General features: G+C 38.5%; 1 protein-coding gene across 2 annotated transcripts in view; it reads right to left on the bottom strand.

Moving 5' to 3' along the window:
- Positions 1-26,611, bottom strand: part of itfg2 (integrin alpha FG-GAP repeat containing 2) — a 78,731-nt gene that overhangs the window by 6,873 nt on the left and 45,247 nt on the right. For both annotated transcript variants that reach the window (XM_073059351.1, XM_073059352.1), the window contains exons 9-11: positions 19,082-19,173; positions 16,528-16,645; positions 11,547-11,717 (exon numbers count right to left, since the gene is read on the bottom strand). In XM_073059351.1, the coding sequence (XP_072915452.1) occupies positions 11,547-11,717; positions 16,528-16,645; positions 19,082-19,173 (381 nt within the window). The remainder of the gene's footprint in view (positions 1-11,546; positions 11,718-16,527; positions 16,646-19,081; positions 19,174-26,611) is intronic.

Here is a 26,611-nt window from a genome sequence, read left to right as displayed (position 1 = left end):
AACAGGGACTGGAGAATTCAAGGCTGCCAACATCAAGAAGATCAAGAGAGGATAAAAGAGCAGGGGAAAATGGATCATGAATACTGGGAAAGAGATAAAGAACCCACAGTCTGTGCTGAAGACACCTTGGCCAAAGAAAATACCGCTGAGAAAAAATGCAATAAAAGAATTCATGATCATATTGGGCTCAGAATTCATGAAAGCTATAAACATTGTAAGGTGAAATCAATGTTTTAGAAAGGGGAGGATTGTTGACTTTTATTCAAGACCAAATCTTCCCACCTTTCTTTGTCTTTTTCTGTTGTTTCTTGTTACTCTGAGGGGAATATGGTTTGCCCCTGAAAGCTGTAAATTCAGCTTGTTTACTGAGCTTAGACCATAAGATATAGGAGCAGAAATAGGCCTTTTGGCCCATTGGGTCTGCTCTGCCATTTCATCATGGCTGATCCAATTTTCCTCTCAGCCCCAATCTCCTGCCTTCTCTCCGTATCTCTTCATGCCCAGACCAATCAAAAATCCTATCAAACTCTGCCTTAAAAATATATAAAGACTTGGCCTCCACAGCTGCCTGTGGCAAAGAATTCCACAGATTCACCAATTCCTCCTTATCTCTGTTCTAAAAGGATGCCCCTCTATTCTGAGGCTGTGACCTCTGGTTTGCTGGAGACAGCTTGTTGGTTTGCTGCTTTGGAAAGTGAAGACTATGATGGTTGATGATATTTTCTAAATCACTTTAATGTGGTTTTAACTTGACTGCTCTCCACACGTCCAGCAAGAAACATGGTTCACAGTATTTAATATAATAGAATGATGAAAACTTAGAAATGTAGTTCTCTTTGACCAGTTTTAAGGCATTTGCTTCCTTCTCCCTCAAATGTTAACAGTTTAACTCAGTAGATTCTCAAGGGAAACAAACCATGGGTAGAGCTGGTTTTTCATTAGCAAGGGGTAAATGTCAGACAAAACTCTTGTTCCCACAGTTAATATTTTTAGATAATATAGCAATTTATCATGTTTTTACAACCTGAAAATTTAGAAATATCTCCAGAGAATGCAAAAAAAAAACTGCTTGGCCTTCACATAACCCATTGCCAAATATATCTGTTTTTAAAGGAACATAACACCCTTGTATTTCTCTGAAAGCTGTCCTGCCACTACTACAAAGATTCTTTCCATCTGAAAAAAACAATATTGATGCAATTTGGATTCTGATATCCCTATCAGAGTTTGTAATGGGTGTTATTCATGTCCACAAAGAGACAGCTGTAATTTTGAAGCTCTGCTTTAAGCTGCAGAGTGGAGTATAGTAGAGATTTTCAGATTATGGTTGGACAATATATTGCACTACCCCAACCAGCAGCAATGGAGGTTGCTGTATGATGATCCGCATTATTCTTGTGTGGTCCATAGGAACATTCTTTCCCTTGACGTCCCAGAAATAACTTGAAGCGTAATTTTGCTGGGATTCTTTGACTCACTATCTCCAACACACTGTTACATTTATGCAAGGACATAGGGACACAAATAATTAACTCATACCAAAAAGATAAACAAATTCCTGGATGGTCAGGAATTTCTGACTGCTTAAAATAAGTATTATGGTTTTGGTGGAAAATCTCCATATAAAAGTTCCATCCAGTGACACAATGTTAATTTGTATCACAGAGACAGTCACAAGACAAAGATTAAGATAAGAGGGGACTGCTTGTAATTAACACCTGAGTTAACTTTCTTCGTTTATTGCCCCAAATATACAAATGTGTAAACGTACAGCTTGCAAGCAATCACAAACTTCAAGAACTCTGTGAATTGAACTATTCTCCTCATATTACCAGGTGAAAACTTATGAACTAAGTAAGTAAGTAATTGGTGTAAAGTTTGCTGCAACAGGCAGCTCATTCATTGCAGGGATTAATGTTCTAAAACCCTAAAAACCTGCACTGATAACCCAGAGAAATGATTGAATGAAACCACAGCACACAGAATTTAACTTCAGTTAACTCAACAAATAGTGATGACTTGCTGGCAGCAAACAAAACAATAAATGACTGTATTAATCTCACTTCTCGGATATGATCACTGCAATCAATAGCCTGAAACTTCCCTTTCGGAGTTGAACTGTTGAATTGCCTGAACAACCTGGCATTTTTGCAGTGTGAACTGAAATCTCAAAAGGTGCAGGTGTGGTGGGTACAGGCTGAAGCAAGGATCCGGGGCCCGGGAGGGGGGCATGAGTCAAAGATCAGCCATTGCTGGAGCGGACTTGAAGGCAATTTGATGATGCAGAACCAAGGCGTGGTAGAGTCAAGGATGTGGGGTCCAGGCCTGGGACCCAGAACGAGGAATGACCCACTGTTTTGCCGATTTAAGCACTGGGCCAGAATGGAAAAGTCAGGTACTCACTGAATCAAAGCATCGGAGCCCAGCCCCAAGAGTATTTCAAAGCAGCAGGGCCCAGGTCCAGGAGCAAGGAACGACCTGAGGTTTGGCCGATTTAAGCACCAGATTGGAAAGGTCAGGATGTTGAGCCAGAGGAGAGGGATGGGCTGGTGTTCAGCTCACTGCTCCATGAAGTTTACTCATTGCTGCGCTGAACTGAGGTTGTGACATGCAACTAACAAGCTACTGGATCAGCTGCTGTGATGACTGGCTTCGTGGCTGTGGTCTCACTTCCATGAACTTCAGTTCCGAATGGTATTCGCCTACTTTTATTGTTTGCACAATTTGTTTTTATTCTGCACATTGAGTGTTTGACGGTCTTTTTTTAATGGGCTCTAGTGGGTTTCTTTCTTTTATGGCTGTCTGTAAGGAGACGAATCTCAAGGTTGTATATAGTATCCATACTTTGATAATACATGTACTTTGAACGTTGAACTTTAAATACTGAAATTTTAATGTCAATTAAGATGACCATGAAATTACTTGATTGTTGAAATAAATCTGATTCACAAATATTGTTGGGGTTCAAACTTTATTTTTTGCTTTATATCGCTTTGTATTTTTTTTAAGTAAAAAGAATGGAAGGAAATCTCCCACTCTTAAGCAATCTGTCCTTGAGAACCACTTTAACTCATGCATACTAAAAGCTTTTTAAAACAACTAAGGAATAACTGCAAGATCATCAGGAAACAATGATTTTTAACCTTGCATCCTGTTCGCAAATTTTCAAAAATTAATCATTCTCCTACACTGCTCAGGTCAAAAATTTTTGTAATGTGTGTAAATTTGTGAAAGGCTGCAAAGTATGAACAACTCGAATCCTGATAAGTGCATGTATTCACATTAATCAACGATACGCACCAGAAAAGAACAAAAGTAGGAATGACTGAGAAGTAGGGTGGAACAGAATGATTAAATTTAATATCAGACCAGACATATATCAAAAAAGTGGAAGGAAGTCAAACAGGATAAATTAAAAAAGATAAAATATATTATTGAAATCTCCAATAATTCACTACTTGAAGGAACAGTCTTAATTGGTCCTTATTTTTGTCATAGAGGTGCACCTAAAATTTCCACACTGCAATTAATTATAAGATTCAAATAGTCATGGAGCTTAATGGAGCCTAGAAAAGATTATTAATGAGTAAATGTAACTATTTCATAAAATAGTAAGCATGTAATAATTTTTTGGTGAAGTTAATATATAGTGGGATAATTAATCCAATAACACAGAGATTCACAATTGATAAGATCTCTCACCAATAGGACCACAGAGAAAAGCTTTAGAAAAATTGAGCCTAAAATCCAGTGTGCGCATGGGTTTCCATCAAGTGCTCTGGTTTCCTCCTACAGTCCAAAGACGTACCTGTTAGTAGGTTAATTGGTCATTATAAATTGTCCTGTGATTAGGCTGGGGTTAAACAGGTGGGTTGCTGGGCAGCGTGGCTCACTGAGCCGGAAAGGCCTGTTTTGTGCTGTTTTTCTAAATAAATAAATCCTTTAATAGGGTTTCAGTAGCAAATATGGTAAGAAGATTTGCAACATCATAAATGTGGAAGGAGATGATGTGATGGAAAAAGCAAGTATAAGGATACACATTGTACCAAAAGGACAGGCAGGAAGTCAGAGCGAGTGAGGTGGCTCTATTGGGGAAAAATTAATTCAAGTCCTTGGATAAAGGTGACATAGGATCAGAAGATGTAGGATCTTTGTGAGTAGAGTTAAGAACTTACAAGGGGAAAAAGTCCCTGATGGGAGTTATGTACAGGCCTCTGAACAGTAGCCAGGATATAGGATACAAATTACAATTGGAGATAGAAAAGGCACATAAAAAGGGCAATGTTTGCAATGGTAATGGGGTTTTCAATATGCAGGTAGATTGGGAAAACCTGGTTGGTGCTGAATCCCAAGACAGAGAATTTTTGGAATGCCTATGAGATGGATTTTTAGAGCAACTTATAGTTGAGCCCACTAAGGGAACAACAATCCTGGATTGGACATTTGTGTAATGATCCAGATTTGATTAGTAAGGCTAAGGTAAAGGAACCCTTGAAGGGAGTGATCATAATATGATAGAATTCAACTTGACAATGAGAAGAAGATAAAATTGAACGTATCAGTATTACAGTGAAGGAAAGGGAATCAGAAAGGTATAAGAAAGTTGATTTGAAGGGAACACTAGCAGAGATGACAACAGAACGGCGATGGCTGGTGTCTATAGGGGAAACACGGAAGACATAGGAAAGGTACATCCCAAAGATGAAGAAGTATTTTAAAGGAAGGATGAGGCAACCATGGCTGACATGGAAAGTCAAATACACCATAAGGCAAAGGAGAGAATATTGCAAAAATCAGTGAGAAGGTAGAGAGGATTGTGAAACTTTTGAAAACCAAAAGGCAGCAACAAAGCCATAAAGAGAGAAAATATAAAACATGAATGTAAACTAGACAATAATACAAAAGAGGATACAAAAAGTTTTCTCAGATATATAAGAGAGACGAGACTGAATATTGAACCACTGGAAAATTACGCTGGTGAGGTAGTAATGGGGGACAAAGAAATGGTGGAAGATCTTAATAAGTATTTTGCATCAGTCTTCACTGTGAAAGACACTCGCAGTATGCCAGAGATTCAAGTCTGTCAGGAGCAGAAGTGAGTGTCATTGCTATTACTAAGGAGAAGGTGCTTGGGAAGATGAAAAGCCTTTTAAGGTAGATAGTCACAAGGAATTAAGACAGATTGGGGGAAAGGGCAAAGACATGACAGATGAAATATAATGTGGAGAAGCGCACTTTGCAGAAGGAATAAAAGTGTGGGCTATTTTCTAAATATGGAGAAAATTCAAAATCAGAGGTGCAGAGAGTCTTGGGAGTCCTTGTGCAGGATTCCCTAAAGATCAACTTGCAGGTTGAGTCGGTGATAAGGAAGGCAGATGCAATATTAGCATTCATTTCAAGGATGTAATGCTAGGGTTTTATAAGGCATTGGTCAAACCGTACTTGGAGTATTATGAACAATTTTAGGCACCTTATCTAAGAAAACATCTGCTGGCATTGAAGAGGTTCCAGAGGATGTTACCGGAATGATCCCAGGAATGAAAGAGTTAAAATATGAGAAGCATTTGTTGGCTCTGGGCCTGAACTCACTGAAGTTTGGAAGAATGAAGGAGATCTGATTACAACCTATCAAATATTGAAATGTCTGGATAAAGTAAATAAGGAGAAGATGTTTCCTATAGTGGGGGAGTCTAGGACCAGAGGGTACAACTGCAGAATAGAGGGATGTACATTTAGAAGAGATATGAGGAGGAATTTTAGCCAGAGGGTAGTGAATTTGTGGAATTTATTGCCACAGACAGCTGTGCAGGCCAAGTCATTTGGGAATATTGAAGACAGAGGCTGATATGTTCTTGATTAATCAGTGTGTCAAAGGTTAAGTGAAGCAGGCAGGAGAATGGAGTTGAGAGGGATAATAAATCTGCCACGATGGAACGGTAGAGCAGAATCAATGGAGAAAATGGCCTAATTATGTTCCTATGTTGTATGGTCTTATGGTTCTTTGAAGCTGAACTTGTGATGGAATACAACCCCAGAAGCTGCACAGTTTGGTTCAGGTTGAAGAGGAGGATGGAACTATATGCATGTGCATAGAGTTTGTGGCTAGCACTGGAAAGACACCATAAAAGTGTTTCCAAGTATGCACCTCAGATAAACAGCAGAAAAGGAGCACAAGTGTCGAATGTAACCCTATTTGCCAAGAAAATAGGCAGATAAAGCTGGGTTGTGGGGTGGTGTGGAAGGGCACTGAGGGAAGATCCGTGATGCAACCTTATGCAAATGGGAAAGACTACAACATAATTGTAATCACACCGAGCAGAAGAAAGGTAAGTCATCTGAAGGAAGATAGTGAGATTGGCTGTGTGAAACAGCAAAGTCAAGAAGGAATTTGGACAATGGGCCAAGCATGGGATTCTTCACATGTAACTCTGTTTAAGGCCATTACAGTGCCCTGGTAGAGCAGAAAACTGCATGGTGAGACTCAAGCATAATGTTGTTGGAGAGATAAGCATGTACTTTGTGATAGAAAATGTACCAGTTCAAACATCCAATCAATAAATGAATAACAGCAACAGTAGTAGTTAAATATTAGCACTGGATGAAATATTAGAATGACATGGCATTCAAGTGAGGGTAAAGGGGTAAATATACAAATGCAGTAACAGAGAGGAGCAGAAGAGAGCAAACAGAATGATCTAGGGAAAAAATAGAATGAAGGAATAGGGGAGAATAGTATTCCGAAAGGAAAGAGAGAACAGAGGAAATTGAGAAGTGTGAGAAACAAAAAAAATCAAAAATGTAAAAGGCCAAAGGCAAATGAATTAACATAGTTAAAGAATTATGATATTTGGAGCCAGATCTTTTGATGACCTGTGAGCTCTGTGTCTAGCCTACCCCCAAACTGTTTATTCCAGTAAGGTACTGAGGTCCAACCTCTAAGGGGAACCAGTTTCTACCTTACTGGTGAGGCTCTGCACAGAGCACGGCTTTTCCGATCTTTATGGTCAAATCCATCCCTAAAAGGCTTTGACAACTGTGGAGGCCCCACTCCCAGACATGCCAAATGTAAAAACTTTGCTGGCCTGAGGAATATAGCAAATAATGTAGAATATAATCTTGGATACTTCTAATTTATTACTACCGTTCTGATAAACCTTTGGCTTTAGCAGCCTTTTGAAAATCATGCAATTGCTAATTGATGACCCAAAGACATAAGATGAGATTTTGGCTCGTACTCTCTATCTCCACCCCTACAATTTTATAGCTGTCCCTCATCTAATTTCGTTGCACAGCACTGGAAGAATGTTTGACACCAGGAAAATGTCTGCTGGAAAAACTTCAGCAGGAGGCAGTTTCCAATTAATAGGAGCCAGGAAAAGTGAAAGCCTCAAGAGTCACAGAAGTAATGAATCAGGGATCCTGTTTCAGGCACTACGAAAGCCAGCCACACTTCTGATGTCTGCCCTTTCTGACCTTTTAAGAATCAGCATCTGAATCAGAATCAGGTTTATTATCACAGGCATGTGTCGTGAAATTTGTTAACTTAGCAGTAGCAGTTCAATGCAATACACAATATAGAACAGAAAAAAAACCCAAAATAAAATAATAATAAATAAGTAAATCAATTAGAGTATACATATATTGAATAGATTTTAAACAGTGCAAACAATAGAAATAATATATATTTTAAAAGCGAGGTAGTGTCCAAGGGTTCAATGTCCATATAGGAATTGGATGGCAGAGGAGAAGAAGCTGTTCCTGAATAGCTGAGTGTGTGCCTTCAGGCTTCTGTACCTCCTACCTGGGTGCTGGAAGTCCTTAATAATGGACGCTGCCTTTCAGAGAAACCCTTCCTTGAAGATGTCCTGGGTACTTTGTAGGCTAGTACCCAAGATGGAGCTGACTAAATTTACAATCCTCTGCAGCTTCTTTCAGTCCTGTACAGTAGCCCACTCCCCCCCCCCCCCCCCCCCCCCATACCAGACAGTGATGCAGCCTGTAAGAATGCTCACCACGGTACATCTATAGAAGTTTTTGAGTGTATTTGTTCATATACCAAATCTCTTCAGAATCCTAATGAAGTATAGCCGCTGTCTTGCCTTCTTTATAACTGCATTGATATGTTGGGATCAGGTTAGATCCTCAGAGATCTTGACACCCAGGAACTTGTAACTGCTCTCTCTCTCCACTTCTGATCCCTCTATGAGGATTGGTTTGTGATCCTTCATCTTGCCCTTCCTGAAGTCCACAATCAGCTCTTGCTGATGTTGAGTGCTAGGTTGTTGCTGCGATATCACTCCACTAGTTGGCACACCTCACTCCTATACACCTTCATGTCACCATCTGAGATTCTACCAACAATGGCTCTATTGTCAGCAAGTTTATAGATGGCATATGAGCTATGCCTAGCCACACAGTCATGTGTATATAGAGAGTAGAGCAGTGGGCTAAGCACATATCCCTGAGGTGCACCAGTGTTGATCGTCAGCGAGGAGGATATGTTATCACCAATCCACACAGATTGTGGTCTTCCGATTAGGAAGTCGAGGATCCAATTGCAGATGGAGGTACAGAGGCCCAGGTTCTGCAACTTCTCAACAGGATTGTGGGAATGATGGTATTAAATACTGAGCTACAGTCGATGAGCAGCATCCTGACATAGGTGTTTGTGTTGTCCAGGTGGTCTAAAGTCGTGTGGAAAGCCATTGAGATTGCATCCGCTGTTGACCTATTGTGGCAATAGACAAATTGCAATGGATCCAGGTCTTTGCTGAGGCAGGAGTTCAGCCTGGTCATGACCAATCTCTCAAAGCATTTCATCACTACCAGGCGATAGTCATTAAGGCAGTTCATATTATTCTTCTTCGGCACTGGTATAATTATTGCCTTTTTGAAGCAAGTGAAGAACTTCTGCCTGTAGCAGTGAGAGGTTGAAAATGTCCTTGAATACTCCCGTTAGTTGGTCGGCACAGGTTTTCAGGGCCTTACTAGGTACTCCATCGGAACCTTCTGCCTTGTGAGGCTTCACTCTCTTTAAAGACATCAGCCTCTGAGACAGAGATCACAGGATCCTCAGGTGCAGCAGTGATCTTCGAAGCTGTAGTTATATTCTCCTTTTCAAAGTGGTCATAGAAGTCGTTGAGTTCATCTGGTAGTGAACCATCGCTGCCATTCATGCTATTGGGTTTTATTTTGTAGGAAGTAATGGCTTGCAGACCCTGCCAGAGTTGCCGTGCATCCAATGCTGCCTCCAACCTCGTTCAAAATTATCTCTTTGCCCTAGAAAGAGACTCCACAAATCATACCTGGTTTTCTGGTACAGGCCTGGGTCACCAGACTTGAATGTCACAGATCCAGCCTTCAGCAGATGATATATCTCCTGGTTCATCCACGGCTTTTGGTTTGGGAATCTACAGTAAGTCTTTGCAGACTCACACTCATCCACACAGGTTTTAATGAAGTTGGTAACAACTACAGCATATTCATCCAGGTTCAAAGATGAATCCCTGAATACAGTCCAGTTCACCAATTCAAAATAGTCCTGTAGGTGCTTCTGTGCTTCCCTTATCCATACCTTCCTGGTCCTCACTACTGGTGCTGCAGTCTTCAGTCTCTGCCTATACTCAGGGAGTAGAAGTACAGCCAGGTGATCAGACTTCCCGAAGTGAGGGAGTGGAATAGTACAGTAGGCATTCTTGATGGTGGTGTTGCAATGGTCTAATGTGTTGTATCCTCTAGTACTGCAAGTGATCTGTTGATGGTAATCGTTTAGTGATTTTTTTCAGACTGGCTTGGCTAAAATTTCCCAAAACGATGATGAAGGCGTAAGGGTGTGCATGCTGATCCCATTGCTCAGATCATCTAAAGCCTGACTGACATTGGCCTGAGGTGGAACGTATACTGCTGCCAAAATGATCCCGGAGAACTCCCGCAGTAGGTAAAAAGGACGGCACTTAACTGCTAGATATTCTAGGTCCGGTGAGCAGAATTGGGACAGCACTGATATATCTGTGCACCAAGAAGAGATGATCATGAGGCACACTCCTCCACCTCTGCTTTTGAGAGACTCTATCCTGATGGTCTATAGTAAACCAGTCGATCTGAATCGCTACATCTGGTACGGCAGGGGTTTTTTTTCCATTTACTTATCAGAACATGAAAATCTGCGGCTTGGCAGTGTTCATTCACAATCTCATTTTGAACTTGCTCTTCCCCCCAGGCACAGTCAGTCCTGACAGGCAGACAAGGGTTAAGCTGCTGGGGATAAGCTAAGACTGGTACTTACAGTTAATGAGGAGGACTTTGGAGAAGAGGAGGTAGTGTTTGTAGAAGAGTAGATAATGGGCACAAATGGAGCAACAAAGCAGATGGATGTATTGGCATCGAGATGCCTGATTTAGGATAGTTTATGAAAAGTCTTCTACCCTAAATATTAAGGGTTTCTCTCGCCATATATTTTGTCTGATGTAACAAGTATTTCATCACTTCTGTTTTACTGTAGATGTTAGGTTTTTGCCAGCCTGGCAGCAAAGTCCTGAGGATTCTACATTATTAAAGTCTTAGAATGTGGGGAACACTCCTTTAGTTTTAATTTTTACTGGTGGTAAGGTTTATATATTATTTAATGCATAATAATTTCTGAATCATTGTAAATCACATTTCTAAAGAGATAAAGGAATGGAAGGGTAAAATGGGCAAATTTTCATCCAGCCAGTCTCTTCAGTGTAGTCATAACTGGTATAGAGTCATGCAGTATTGTGTGAGCCTTCCAGCCACTACGCCCTTCCTACCAACTGCACGTGCCTGCATTAGGACCATATCTTTCTTCGCTTTGCCTAGTCACTGTAAGTACATGACTAAATATCTCATAAACAGTAATTTTATCTGATTCTACCATCTCCCCTGGCAGATACACTCCAGGTAACAACCACTCTCTGTATATGAAAAAGTCTTACCCCTAGGATCTCCTTTAAATCTCTTACCTCAAGACTCTGCCTTTTCATGACCAACAGGAGCATGGAGCTTTGAACATCGCTGGGATAAGGATATTAGTAATAAAATACCGAACTCTCAGTAACACAGAAACATAGAAAACCTACAGCACAATACAGGCCCTTCATCCCATAATGCTGTGTTGAACATGTACTTACTTTAGAAGTTACCTAGGGTTACCCATAGCCCTCTATTTTTACCATTGACGTAGCTTCAGAAAATCTGTCTGAATAACTGTGATGCCTTTGGTCTCTTTTGAGTTTTTCTTTCTGTGTATTTGGAGTAATTCTTTGCAAAGGATGCTAAATTATAGAAATTCTTTTTTTTTTTAAACTCCTATCAGTCATTATGGCAAACTGAGCCAGAGTATGCTGATGACACCCAGCACTACCTTGTGATTACCTCATTAAGTGAGAGAAGTCAAATACAAAATGGAAGGGAAAAAGGCAATTTCATATGCTTAATGATTCTGAATTAACCCTTAAATAATGTGGGCACAACCAATAAATATAGTTCTTCACACCAATGCGAAAAGCAGCCACTGAAGCACCTACCAATAGATGTTGCTTGCATTAGTTTCCTGAACTCATCTGTCTCCAGCACCTTTAAAATGTTGGTAGATTCCATTCTCTCCAGCTCCACTTTCCAGTAAACATAGATTTTGTGGTTGAAGCTGACATAGACCAAACAAGGGTTATTCCGACCATTTTTGCACGCGTACATGCCTGGATGTGTCAGAATAGAGAACAGTAAGTAATGAAAGGTGAATACTGTGTTATATTTAAGAAACCTGTTTTGCAGAGCATAAACAGCCACACCCCCACCTCCATTGATAAAGAATCTATGTTAATTCAGTCACATCTTTCAAAGATTGTCATTTTGAGGCATTTTGAACAATGTTAGCCCAAAACCAGTGAAAAGATGCTACTTTCCACAAGGAAGTCCCTGGCACTGAGCAAGTTCTGGATACATGGGATAAAATAATAACTGAGCACAATGGCAGACAGATGAAATGGCAATGAGTTGCAATGATATGACACTGGGCAATCCTAAAGCACTTCACAATCAGCTAAGTGTTTTTCATATGTGATTAAAACCAAAGGTTTATCCTAGCAAGTTTCTTCCTTTAAGGTAGGGAATCACAACCTTTGTTTATTTCATAGACCCTTACCATTAAGGGAGGAATCCATGGACCCCAGGTTGGGAATCCCTGCTTTAAAGGGTGAGAAAAGAGTTTATTCGTGTTTTGAGTTTAAAAAATATTCACGTCCAATTTTTAATAGTTTTGTATATTCAATATAGGACCTCATTTAAATGTTACTTTTTTGGACTTTGGGCACAGGCAACATTTTTGAAGTGCACTGTGTCCTGCAGACATTCTGTTCCAGAAACCTTAACCTACAATAGATTTTGTTTAATGATGAGTTTTATTAAATAACTCCTGGAGAAAGAAATTAATGTAACACAACAACAAATGAATTGTCAGAGGCACTGTGTTTCAGATAAGGTGTCATCTCACTGTGGCCATTTCTCAGGCAGATTCACTTGGACATATATAAAGGCCTATGACACTTTTACTGTGTGTAATTAAAGCTGTTGATATATTTAACTATGGGTTAACTACATATCCTGTTGAGTAGTTCCAGCATTTTCTGTCTGTATGTGCAGAAAATCCTTGAAACAACTGGCCTACCTTTTGAGATAAAGTCAAAGTCAAAGTCAAAGGAAATATATTATCAAAGTATATATATGTCACCATATACTACCTTGAGATTCATTTCCTTGCAGGCATTTACAGGAAAATAAAGAAATACAATAGAATTTATGAAAAACTATACATAAAGACTGACAAGCAACCAAAGTGCCATAAAAGACAAATAGTGTATTTACATATAAATATATAATACTGAGAACATGAATTGTAGAGCCCTTGAAAGTGAATCTGTAGGTTGTGGAATCAGTTCAGATTTAGTGATTGAAGTTACTCATGTTGATGCAGGATGGTTGAAGGATAATAATTGTAATAATAATAACGAAGATAGCAATGAAGATAACACAGCATGCCTTTATTGCTCCTTGAAGTTGGCTTAATCCTTCAGAATTTCTGCAAGTGTGTGATAATGATAGAATTTTGAAATTGCTGTCTATGATCCCAATGTTTCTACACCAGATCTGAGGAGCTATAAAGCATGTTTTCCACAATAGGACATTCAGAGGAGCAAAGCAGATTTTAAACGGTTTGTTCATTTGAATATTGTTAACTGTCAAAGATTCTTAAAAATCAATCTTTGCAATGGCTTATTTAAGTTCCTTTAATGTTTTTATTGAAAGCTTTTATAGTCAAAACAGTTCAGGCATATTTGAAAAATAATCAGCCAAAATAATGATTTTTTTTGTTTTTGTGGGTAAGGCTTATCTTAATCACTCCACACGATGGCACCCTTAAGCATGTGTGATACAACACAAGTGAATGAAACACCGCATAAACACCCTCCAGTAGTTTGTGTCAATTCTCACTAAGACACAGGTGGAGGTTAGTAAACAGATTTTAATCAAGGTCAGTGACGAATGCTGCCAGCTCATCATGATCACGAAGTCCAGGTGATTGCCTTGATCACAAAAGAAACTAATTCGAAGATTGCCGACTTTGCTTTTAATGTCAATGCTAGGAGATCAGAAATATTTCATTATATACTAAATTATTTACTTCATATTAATCAGAACTTACTTTAAATCAGGAGTTCGGGTGGATTTCCTGATAAACCATCAATTAAAGATGTCAATTAGATGAAGCTAATGAGAAATTTATAGGCCTACTAGTTACTTCTATATTACAGAAGAGATAGGCTTGCCTTTTGAGGAAGCAAATTGATTGCAAGATACAAGAATTATACTATGCTCAGATTCATAAACCTAAAACTGCCTGTATGCACACTGAAATTAAGCAAACATTAAGGAATGGTGGTGCTGTAATCTGATATTACTACAATTGGATAATCTATATTCAATATCACAAAATAATTACAAACTATTTTAAATAGAAAATTATCTCAAAAAGCAGCATAATTTTCATGCCTGTCTTCAGAAGAATGCAAAAAAAACACCCCAGCTTCCAAATACTTCATCATTTAGCTTTGTCAAATAACGTAACATTGGGCTGGATTATACTGACCATTTACTAGAATCATTGTCTGTGGTCTAACCATGTGCACACTTACCTAGGTCAGATGTAGATGAGCTGTCCCCCTGACTCTGTGCCCTGAAATCCAGTGGTCATTGGGCTCGAAACAGGGCAATGCAGTGGCCCTTGTTCAAAATGTTTTTTGAATATTGGAAAAGCTACAGGCTGCACTTTGCCAATTGTGAAATTCTAAGTTATTTTAATAGTTTTTACTATGTCTCCACCAGACAGGAAAACATCTTAAAATTTAAGTAAATATTTCATAAAATTACTATTATTTTAAATGAAAAGATAAAATTAAACCAATTAAATTATTTCTAATTAAAATGCTGTAGCAGAAGTAATTTAGAAAAATAACATGTTCTTCTCTGCTCCTAAATTTTTGCATTACAATTGATTTTATAATCAACCATGTTGAACCTGGCACAGGAACCAACCAGCATTTCCCCGATGCAATAAAAAAAACTAAGAGATTCAATCTTTCCATTATGTCAGCCAAACCTTTAAGTTCTGATCAAAACTGACAGTAAAGGTCAGCAGAATCTGGCGCATCTAGCGTTACAATAATTGTAAATACAACTTTTGTTTGCATAACATCTTTCATGTACTAAATGTCTAGAAAAGCAAGCTCTTGACATTTTTAAAGAACTGAACATTCTTAATGGATTGGGAAAATTAAGTGCACGTCAGCCAAACATAACAAAAATAGTACAGGAATAATGCATGTCAAAAATAAGAAACATTCCCACCGAAAAGAGGTTAGGAGGGATGGAGGAACATGTTTAAAATAAGGTAAAGAAAACAGAGAATCTTGAAAACTAAAAGCAGAATTATGCTATTCAGCTCTAAAAGCCGGCTCCATCAATATGATTAAAGCTGATCCTCAATCTCAGTACCATATCCTGCTCTCCACCCATACTCTTTGATGATTTGGGACTAGAAGTCAGTGCATCTCCTCCTTAAAAAATGATATGCTAAGGCGAATGATAAAAAGATCATGGATTTGTCCAGGATGTTAGCTAGATCATAGATGGGAAATACATTTATCATTATGGCATGGATAATTTGCAAGGCAGTAAAGGTCAGCAGGGTTTTGGCCCACCTAGCATTTTAATCATTGCAAAAACAGCTTCTGTTTGTACAACATCTTTGATGTGGAAATATCTACATGAACAAACAATGGGTAGTTCTTAAGCGTTAAGGGCACAAATATGGAATGGAAGGGGGATGCAGAGAAAGAAAAGCATACTTGGAAAGTACAGGAATCCTGGAAATCTTGGAAGTAGGAATTCTCTAAGAGTAACAAAGTTACTTCTGTCTTCAAAATCTTGGCTCATCTGAAAACATGAACAAGACAGGCAAATTCATGATTTCAGGGTGTAGTGAAAGCGAGGAAGGCCATCAAAGCTTGCAGCCGGGTCTGGACCAGCTGGAAAAATGGGTTGAAAAATGGCATGTGGAAATTTTAATGCAGACAAGTGTGAAGTGTTGCACTTTGGGGGGGGGGGGGGGGTGCTGAAAATCTAAATCTTCTCAGTGAAATAACTGTTTTAAAATATACTAGATTAATGATACTATAAAGCAGAATTAGGCTTTGTATTTTGGCCCAGATAGTAACCCATTCACCTGGATTCACCTATCACTTGCCAACTCCTGCCCCCACCCTTCCACCTCATCTCTCTACACTAGCCATGTCCCCTCTATTCTTTCAGTCCAAATCAAAGGTCTCAACATGAAAAATCAACTGTCCCTGCATTGATGCTGTGTGATCTACTGACACTCACTTTTTACCTCCATCCTTCCTAACAGTGCTGCTGAAGGATCTCAGCCTGAAATGTCGACTGTACTCTTTTCCATAGATGCTGCCTGACCTGCTGAGTTACTCCAGCACTTTGTGTGTGTTGCTTGGATTTCCAGCATCTGCAGATTTTCCCTTGTTTGTAACAAAGCTGTTTTTTTTAATACATTTGTTCTGTTAAATTTTAAATACATTAATTCAGCTTGTCATCACATCAAACTCATTACTTTGCATTTGCCTGATGAAACTCCTAATACTCTAACAAAAAAAACTACAGCAGTAAGGTAATACAAGAAATGTTTAGAGAAAGCTGAAATTGATGATATAAACAAAGGGCAAAGAAACTGCAAATTCTAGAAATCTGATAGAAAAGTAAAACATTTCCAACAAAATTGGGACAGCACCAAAAAAAATCTGTTCTATTCACAATACTAATTAGTTTCCTCAGTGCTTGCAGTAATTTCATTAAGGTAATAGTAAGTTCCCATATTAATTAACTTAAACTTCATCTCAACCTTTCAGGAAAAGTACTCCAAAAAAAAAAATCAACACTTACCAGCACAAAATGCGCTAACATTCTCGTCAAACTGAAAGCGAACAACAGATCTATTCTGGTCAATGATATAGGTTTGGCCATCCCAAGCACAGGCCACCACTTCTTCTCGTCCATCACCCTAAATAAAGTGCAGACAACAATCATGCTTCCCTTAAAGCACACTACACATGGACAGCATAGTAGCGTAGTGGTTAGCATAACGCTATTGCAATGCCAGTGACCCAGTACTGTTGTAAGGCGTTTGTACATTCTCCTGTGACCATATGGCTTTCCTCCCACATTCCAAACAAGTGTGCATTAGTCAGTTAATTGGTTGCATGGGTACAATTAGCCTGTTTGGGCCAGAAGGGCCAGTTACTGTGTTGTATATTTAAAATAAATTAAATTAAAATGATTTGTGCTTTCTATAATATCAGTCAGCCTGTTCATATACTATGGAAATATGGGCTTTGGGGAATTAAATCTGACCTGAATAGTTCAAACATGATGTGTCTGAACTGTTCACTTTAGTATTATTCAACACGGAAGAGCATTGTCTCATCAGCTGAAGGAGGGCAGTACGTAGTAATCAACAGGAAGTTTCCCTTTTTATATTCGATCAGATGTCATGAAACATCACAGGATGTGGAATCCATTACTAAAGGTTCCCAGGATTTTTTTCCTTTCACCTATATAGTACACAGAACAGAATAGCACCGTTCTCCTCCCTCTATTGGGCTTGCCACAATGAGACAACATACAAGCCAGGGATTGCTTCATTGCTTAGCATGTTGTCGGAAAGGTATCATGGTGTGAGTATTAGGCCTAGGGATAGCTCTCCCGATTTTGATGCCAGTACCCAAATGTTTGTGAGGAGAAATTTACAAAGATGACTGGGCTAAAAGGAATTTTACACCAGTACAGACAGAATCACAAACAAAAATTTAAGAACCATTTGTGTGACCAGTTAAGTTGCCAAGGTATCATAGGGTATGTAATGAAAGCTGGTAAATAGAATTCGTACAGATAGATACTTGACAGTTGACATAGACATAGTGGGCCAAAAGGTCTGTATTTGTTCCATATATCTCTATAACTCTATTTGGTAACGAGGTCAGTACCAGCTATCAGTCCGCTTTTATTCTTTATCTAGTTTAACATGATGGTTACGGAGTTGCTTGTGTTTAACACTTAAACATCTTCTGAAGTGGCTTAGCAAGTGGCATTGTATCCTTCAACTTTCCTACACTTCAATCCTGAATTCACTATAAATAAGGCCAGGCTGAGAATATTTCAAATGATCATTTTTCAACTTTGCCACCAAGAGTGCTAGTGCACAATCTATAGTTTTTCTTAGGATAACTTATCATTGTGACAGACTAATAGTTGCAGCTGTAGCAAAATAAAAACAAAAGCTTTATGGTTTAATTGCTCATTTAATATCAATTATGCATGCAACGGCTGGATAGTGCAATCAAAACTATCAAAGCTGTTTCTATTTTTTAAGTAATTGTGAATTATAATTCCACCTGAATTTTTTTTAATTTTGTACTTTGGCAATTAATTAAGTTTGCAAATTTTCTCCAAATTCAGCTCCGAGTTTCAGAGTTCAATTGTTTTCATCTACATTGTATCACTAAAATGAAGTTAAAAAGTTAAAAATATCCTTCTATTTATAACCCAGACTCCCCCAAACTCTCTAAATTCTTCTTGTTCTCTAAAAATATCTCCATTGTTATTTTGGTTACACACCTATCTCTTCAAATAATCAACCCTTTGGAGAGTTATTGGTCTATAACAATGCAAGACTTCCCAGAATCAAATTGGAATGCTACTTTATTAAAGTGTGAAATCTATTTATAAAAATGGTGTTTCATTACAAGAAATTTTGATAGAGACATTGAATCATAGAACACTACAGCACAGAAATGGGCACTTGTTCCAGTTCCCTCCTTCAAAAGTGGTCACTCAATAAAAATTTAGATAGACAAAGTTAACTGTTACATGAAATAAAAATTACAATACAAATAACTTGTACTTAAAACACCACTGTGGAAAATTACTCCTCCTCCTTTAAAGACACTTTACTCAAAAGATTCCTGAGAAAACATAGTTGGCATATTTTGCTAAAAATAAAAGTTCAGATAGGTAGGCCCTGACTGGACAAGCATGAGATGTGACAGGAGTGACTAATGTTACTTTTCCTGAGGAAGTTTATCGTAAAGTAAAACTGCATAAGTAATTTCACCTGGTTCAGGAGCAAGCTTGAAAGAGTATTTTTTTTTGCCAACATCAATTTTCTCAGCAGCATATTTCATACTCATGACAATCATACACTTGTTGTCCACTCCCTAGAGGCTTTGGTAGCTACTTAGTGTCAGTAATTTCATGGGTCTCAGCCTTTACAATTAATGAAGGTGTTCTGATTCTCAATGGAAAACTCAAATTATATTAGGATCAAAAAATTTGAACAGAAAATAGCTTAGCATATGGTGATAGTAAAATGATAAAAATAAATGTAGCTGGTAAGTTGCATTATGGAGAAGGTTTTGTGAACCACAATGGTAACACTCACCGTCACATCTAACTTTTCCAAGGCAAAAAGCTGGTGATCCACTTGAACAGACCACAAGAGTTTATCTGACCCATCCATCAGTTTTAGGGTTCCTGTTTAAACGAACAATAAATAGAGTTATTCACTGATCACCATAACTCCAGTTAACAATGCATTAAACCTTTAGAAGGAAGTTGGTGTGTTGGTAAACTAATCAGGAAAAAAGGAGAAAAGGAAATATTGTCGTAATCTTAAAAATAATTTTAATTGTACTTTTAAATTTCAACCTTGGAATTGGTTTATTATCGCTACATGTATTGAGACAAGCTGTTCACTGAATCTTGGAAGAAGTGACAATAAATCAATTTATACTCCAATTTTCCACTCTTCTTTGAGTTATAGCATCTTCAATTTCAGCACTCTGTATCATTAATGCTACTTGATGGAAGCTGAAAGCTTATTAAAATGAACAATCATCTCTTCCTTTCCTGTATCTACTTCCTTCATTAGATATCGTGCTAACACGATGATTCAAAAGCTATCATTACTGAATGAAATGCCAATCCATTACAAATTACGTATATTTGAACAATAACACTATTTACTTTGGATTCTTTGGAGCAGAGGCGGCACTGAATATGCAAGTCTACATCAACTCACCAGAAATTAAGCTCCTCCACTACAATCTGAAAGCATTTTGAACATCTTAAAATAAGGATATGAACTGTGATTATAGGAGAAACAAAATGCTTATCACCAGTAAAGGGGCTGCAAGCATTGTATATTTTGCCCCTAGGTTTTTACAAGCTGTTTCTGAGCCTCAAGATTAGATATATGCAACAAGATCTTGCTTCTGTAGGAAACATGTACAATGCTGTGCATTTGTTCATACTTGTAATGCTGCAAAAATATCCTAGGGCACTGTGCCACAGCTGGGTGACACAGTGGCGCAACTGACAGAGCTATCCCCCTTTAGCTCCAGCAACCTGGGTTCAATCTCAACCTCCAGTGCCATCCGTGAGCAATTTGCACATTCTCTGTGGCTGATTAGGTATCCCACCTCTCAAAGGAATGCAAGTTTGTAGGTTAATTATCCAGAGCAGCGCACATTGTAAAACCAAGCAAATGTCTCTCTTCTGAAAGAGGTAAGGAGGCACCTTATCTAAAACCATTTGGCCTCAGGTATCATAGCTAGGACCCAATTGTCACTGTAATGGAAGTCTCATCTGTGTGAGGACACTAGGCTTACTGTCGATATCCAGCTTATCCAGCACCATCAAATGCTAATGTGAAAAATGTAAAAGGATAGGTATTTGGCTTTTCAATACAATGTAAAATGTTTGATTTAAACATTTGCTTTGGAATGTTTACTTTTGAATTACTTTTATTTTCACATTGTGGACAAGCAAAAGCTTTGATAGTCACTAGCAAATGAAATACAAGAACAGGGATGCTCTTACTGGTACCACAATCAAATGAGTTGTTTTTGGCCACACCAAAAAAAAAGGACACTTAAATTAAGTTTTTTTCTCCTCCAATTCTCCAACTGGTCACAAAGTAGTTGCTGGCAAGGGCAATGCCCTCATGATGCTGAGTTTGCATTGGATAAAGCATTGGTCTTGTTCCATTTAGCTCTTCTACACTAAATTAACCAGCAAGGGCATTGTTTCCACACATTAATAGGCTGCTTCTTTACATTTTTAATGCTGTACTCCTTTACCCATATGCATGCTGCATAGTTGTTTATAGTTTATCCAGTTTAGTCATGAGTCATATCTTGTCAATTGGTTCACTGTGGTGACTTAAGCTCAGACAAGTTATTGGACTGATGTACAATGGAAGTATCATATTTGCAGTCAGGATACTGACTTGCAAAATCAACTGTGATGGTCTCTAATCAGTTGAACATGAAAGAAATCATAGTCAAGCTCAAATATTTTGCGACTAGACTATTCAGAAATCCTAAACATACAACTCACTTGGTGATGTTTGATGCATTTCCTTCCAACTCACAAGGTTCCTTTCTACTCACTAGGGGCTTTGTTTCTGTGCTTCCTTTAGCTCACAATGGCCATAAAACCCAAACTCCTCTTGCACTCAGAGAGAACGAAATGCAGCCGGCTCTCTGGACTGATCGCAGTAATTAACTGCTTTATATGACAATCAATGGCAAACTGCATCTTGCAAGTAACTCCAGTTGCAGTTTGGAAGTGGCCAAATGCATTCAAATGCAGGGACAAAGTTACCTTGACAGAAATGGGAAAGTGCTCACCACTCTGGTCTAATGGTGAGGTTGTGGGTTAAGACTGTGATACATTTCAGTGAGGACAGTCAGCACAGAGATCCCAAATACTTCTTCACTGAGATTTTATTAGAAAATTTGAATACCTTGGGTAGATTCAATCTCCTGCCAAGAGCTCTTCTTGTTTTACATGAAGGTAATATGAAGGTAGGTTGGCCAATAAAAGAGGATACCAAAAGGTTTTGTCAGATATAAAAGAGCAAAAGAGACCAAGAGTGGATACCAGGCTGCTGGAAAATGACGCTGGAGCGGTAATAATATGGGACAAAGAAATCACGAAAGAACTTAATAAGTATTTTGCATCAGTCTTCACCGTGAAAGACATCAGGGGCATGCCAGAAATTTGAGAGTGTTGGGGGCAGAATTGAGTGTATAATTGCTATTATTAAAGAGAAGGTGCTTGGGAAGCTGAAATGTCCGGAGTAGATAAGTCACCTGGACCAGATGGACTACATCCCAGGATTCTCAAAGAAGCAGCTGAAGAGATTGCAGAGGTCTTAGTAGTGATTTTTCAAGAATTGCTAGATGCTGGAATGGTTCTGGAGGACTCAAAAATTATAAACATCACTCCACCATTAAGAAGGGAGGGAGGCAAAAGACAGGAAATTATAGGCTAGTTAGCCCGACTTCAGCGGTTGGAAAGATGTTGGAGTCCATTATTAAGGATGAGGTTTCAGGGTACTCGGAGGCACATGATAAAAAAGGTCAAAGTCAGGGTGGTTTCCTTAAGGGGAAATCTCGCTTGACAATTGGTTGGAAGTCTTTGAGAAAATAATAGGCAGGAGAGACAAAGAAGAGTTAGTGGATGTTGTTTACTTGGATTTTCAGAAGGTACCACACATGAGACTTTTAAACAACTTAAGTATTACAGGAAAGATACTAGGATGGATAGAAGATTTGCTGACTGGCTGCAGGCAAAGAATGGAAATAAAGGGGACCTTTTCTGAAAGGCTGTCGGTGACAAGTAGTGTTCTGCAGGGAATTGGGACCACTTCTTCTCACATTATATGTTAAAAATCTGGATGATGGAACTGATAGCTTTGTAGCCCAGTTTGTGAACAATACAAAGATAGTACACAGAACATAGAACAGTACTGTACAGAAACAAGCCATTCAACCCACAATGTTGTGCTGAACCAGCTAAAAAGCAAATCAAAAACACCCAAATACTAATCACTCCTACCTATACAATGTTGATATCCCTCCATCTTCCTTGCATTCATGTACCTATCTAAACATCTCTTAAAAGCATCTACCACCATACCAGGCAGCGCATTCCAGGCATCCACCACTCTCTGAGTAAAAAACTTAACTCTCACATCCCCTTTGAACCTACACCCTCTCACCTTCAAATCGTGCCCTCTGGTAGGTGGTGTTGAGGGAGCAGGGAGTCTGCAGCAGGAATTGGACAGATTAGGAGAATAGGCAAAGCAGTGGTAGATGGAATATAGAGTTCAGAAGTGTATGGTCATGAACTTTGGTAGAAGGAATAAAGGCACAGACAATTTTCTAAATGAGAAAATATAGAAATCAGAGGTGCAGAGGGACTTGGAAGTCCTGTAAGATTCTCTAAAGGTTAACTTTAAGGTTGAGTCAGTGGTAAAGAAGGCAAATGCAATGTTAGCATTCATTTCGAGAGGAGTAGAATATAAAAGCAAATATGTAATGCTGAGGCTTTATAAGGCATTGGTCAGATCTCACTTGGAGCATTGTGAGCAGTTTTGGGCTCCTTATCTAAGAAAAGAAAGGATGTGCTGGCATTGGAAAAAGTTCAAAGAATTATCCCCGGAATGATAGGGTTAACATATGAGGCACGTTTGATGGCTCTGAGCATGTACCTCCTGGAGATTAGGAAAGTGAGTGGGTTCTCACTGAAACCTATTAAATATTGAAAGGCCTAGATAGGGTGCACGTGGAGAATATGTTTCCTATAGTGGGTAAGTCAAGGACAAGAAGGCACAGCTTCAGAATCGAGGGATGTCCATTTAGAACAGAGATGAGGAGGAATTTCTTTAGCCAGAGGGCTGTGAATCCATAGATTCAATGCCACAGATAACTTGGAGGCAAAGTCATTGGGTATACTTAAAGCAGCGACTGATATTTCTTGATTAGCAAGGGTGTCAAAGGTTATGAGGAGAGGGAAGGAGAATGGAGTTGCAAGGGATAATAAATCAGCAATGATGCAGATTCGATGGGCCAAATGGCATAATTCTGCTCCTGTGTCTTAGGGTCTTACTTTAATTCCATTTTTCCAAAACAAAACATCTGCATTTAATTTAATCTGACTTAATCATTAACTATAAAAATTCTCAAGATTCGTTTAGACTCTTAATTCAATTAGGCACTCAATGTTTGAGTATCACATATGCAGTTCTGAGGAAGGAACAGCAACACGAAATATTTACTCTTTGTACACATTCTGCTTCTCTGTAAAATGTTCAGCATTTTCTGTTTTTATGTCAAGTCTGCTATCTCAAGATTAAGTTGTTTTATATCATTAAGAACCTATGAAATGGAAACTCATTAGGATTCTTAATGTAGGGCTCTAAACACCGGGTACATAACAAGAACGGAAATAATTACTTGGAATGCATATACTGGGTACTGTCATTGGGAGGTTGAAACATCACATTCAAGTTGCTTACAGAATGTCAATGTCTTTTTATTCTCATCCTAGTAACTTGAAAGATGTCTAATGCACAACAATTACTGGACATAATATGAGATTATTCCATTTATAGCATTGCCCATGGCCCATATAATTACAACATGCACAAAAATTCTTTCTTCTATTTAAAAGAGATGTATATCACCAGCTTCTCTGTAATTTCTGTTCCACTGACTTCCGAATAGAAAAAGTGGTAATAGAACAAATTGAGACACTTAAATGGAACAATTTAATTGCAGACCACAATAACAATGTTCACAATGAAAAAGATTGCTGTGTGAATCCAGGAAATGTTCTGCAAAATAGGTCACTGAAGTAGAAGGAGAATGTCAAAATAAGCCTATAGCCTGTTGTGTTGTCCAAGAAAGAAGCTTCCTCCTGCTGCTCTAACAGACCTAATTAGCCACACAAGCATTCTCGGATGGCAAAAGAGTATTTTCTAAAAAAAACTAATATCTAAAAAACTGCATACATTAAAGAAAATGGTTCCAGCATTTCAATCCACTGTCCTTGTTCTTAAACTAGAAATAAGTATTTGAACTATTCTGTATTTAAATGCTTAAATAAAACTAAATTGGCATAATATTGCACTTTTTAAATTAAAGTTGCTTCTGGAGGATTGAGAAATGTAAAAATATCCAATTTAGAGTACTGTTTTCCTAAAAATAGTCTCCCAAAATAAATGGGAGAAAGAGTATTAATTCACTTGCAATCAAGAGCATCCTGACTCAGGCAGTTAATTTTGTAAGGACAATTATATTTGATAACTCTATTGGAGAACTGAAGGTTTAACTAACAGGGCTAATAAGAGGTAACTACTGGGTATGGTATTGCCGGCTCTATTTGATGTGTATGTTCTTGCCTCACTTCCTGTCTACACAACTCTGAAATGTAATTTTCTGTCCCTTCAGGCAGTATGCTCCTGCTCAACACATCAGATGCCCTAAATGCCCTGCTAGGTTTGTTTCTATCATGTGAAGTTTGCTGTTGGCTCCAGCATCACAAATATCCTAATGCTCATAGTCCTAACTACTTAATCACAATGGCCTGAATGGGATTTTATCCAAAGAGTCTAAACAGGGATCCCACGGGGTCCTATTGGCTGTTGACTATTCAAATGAAAAATATTTCACCTAATTATCTCAGGAAGGCTTAAATGATTTTCAAAGGAGCACAGGTGATGTTAACAGGTGAGTCCAATGTCATTTGAAACAGCTAATATCCTATTTTCAAATACTCTGTTACCACTAAACTACTAATGTCAAACTGACTGGCCTACTGTTCCAATTTTCACATTTTTTGGCTTGTTTATATTTGCCATCCTCCAATTTCACAGAACCATTTAAAAAAGGAATTCCAAGGATATTCAGATGAAAGGGTTTACCAGCTTTCAATTTCATTATTTTTCAGTATCCAGTTTACTCACCATACTAACCATTATGAAGACAGAGCTGCAATATCACTGTTCCCCTGGTAATTTGCTTTGTAGTTATCTCTTTGCATTTGCACATCTCGTACATTTTCAAAAGCATTTCCAATCTGATAATATGGCACAAATCTTAACTCAGAATATGTTCACACCTCAAAACCTGACTACTTTCAGTTTTAATGGAGTTGACAGTGGGTTGATCATCCACTGAGGAAAACAGGGTGATTACCTAAACATTATCATGAAGCTCTTTGGAAGTTAGTTCACCGCTAACCACTGGGTAGCCAACTTCTACAAAAGTAGGAACTGAGTAACCAGAATTTTAGAGGTAACTGCCTAGGTTGTTCCACTACAATTACAGCACACTGGCATCTAATGTATAATGTAGATTACCCAAGCACATCTTTACAAGTTCCAGAATAAAACCCAATCTGGCTAATAACCACCCTCAAAGTAATGAAAAATGATGTTGATAGTGCTATCTAGAAGCATTAAAATGTCTGGTTTAAGATTGATTGGGATTATTTAGCTCCAAAACCCTTTAAAATCCTGATCCAAACTGAACCATGGAATTGAATTCCAAAGATCAGGCAGGAATGATTAGTTTGGATGTAAAAGGTAACAATTACCTTAGTATGCCACCAATGGACAAGGCAGGAAAATACATGGCAATGGTTGCAGTCCTATCTTCCACAAAGGAAGGCAGCTGTGGTGTTGGAAGTCAACTATCCTGATCCCAGGGCAGTGCAGTGGTTCATCAGGGCACAAGCCTAAGAGCAACCATCATCTGCTTCATCAAATGGCTCAGATCCAGAAGTGGCTCAGGTCCAGAAGTGCAACTGCCAACTGTGCAACATTCAATTCCAGTCTCAACTCCTTAGAAAGTGGAGTGAAAATGTAAGTGTACAGATGCCTTAAGTGCGATTTCGGAGGAAGTACGAGGGGTGGGGGAGTTGCATTTTAGATTAAAAGGAACCTCAAGAAAGTGGTCAGAGGTGAACTTATTGTGGGATCATACAGTGGGTCATTATGGAGGGCACTAAGAATCAGGAGGCAGATGATCACTTCGTTACTTTGTACTATAGGCCCCTAGATAGTCAATGGGAATTAGAGGAACTGTAAGCACACAACGCCACAGGTGAGGCCTAGTCC

Source organism: Hemitrygon akajei, chromosome 10, assembly GCF_048418815.1.
Source record: "Hemitrygon akajei chromosome 10, sHemAka1.3, whole genome shotgun sequence".
NCBI classification, from domain to species: Eukaryota; Metazoa; Chordata; class Chondrichthyes; order Myliobatiformes; family Dasyatidae; genus Hemitrygon; species Hemitrygon akajei.
This window is presented reverse-complemented; position numbering and strand designations above follow the sequence as displayed.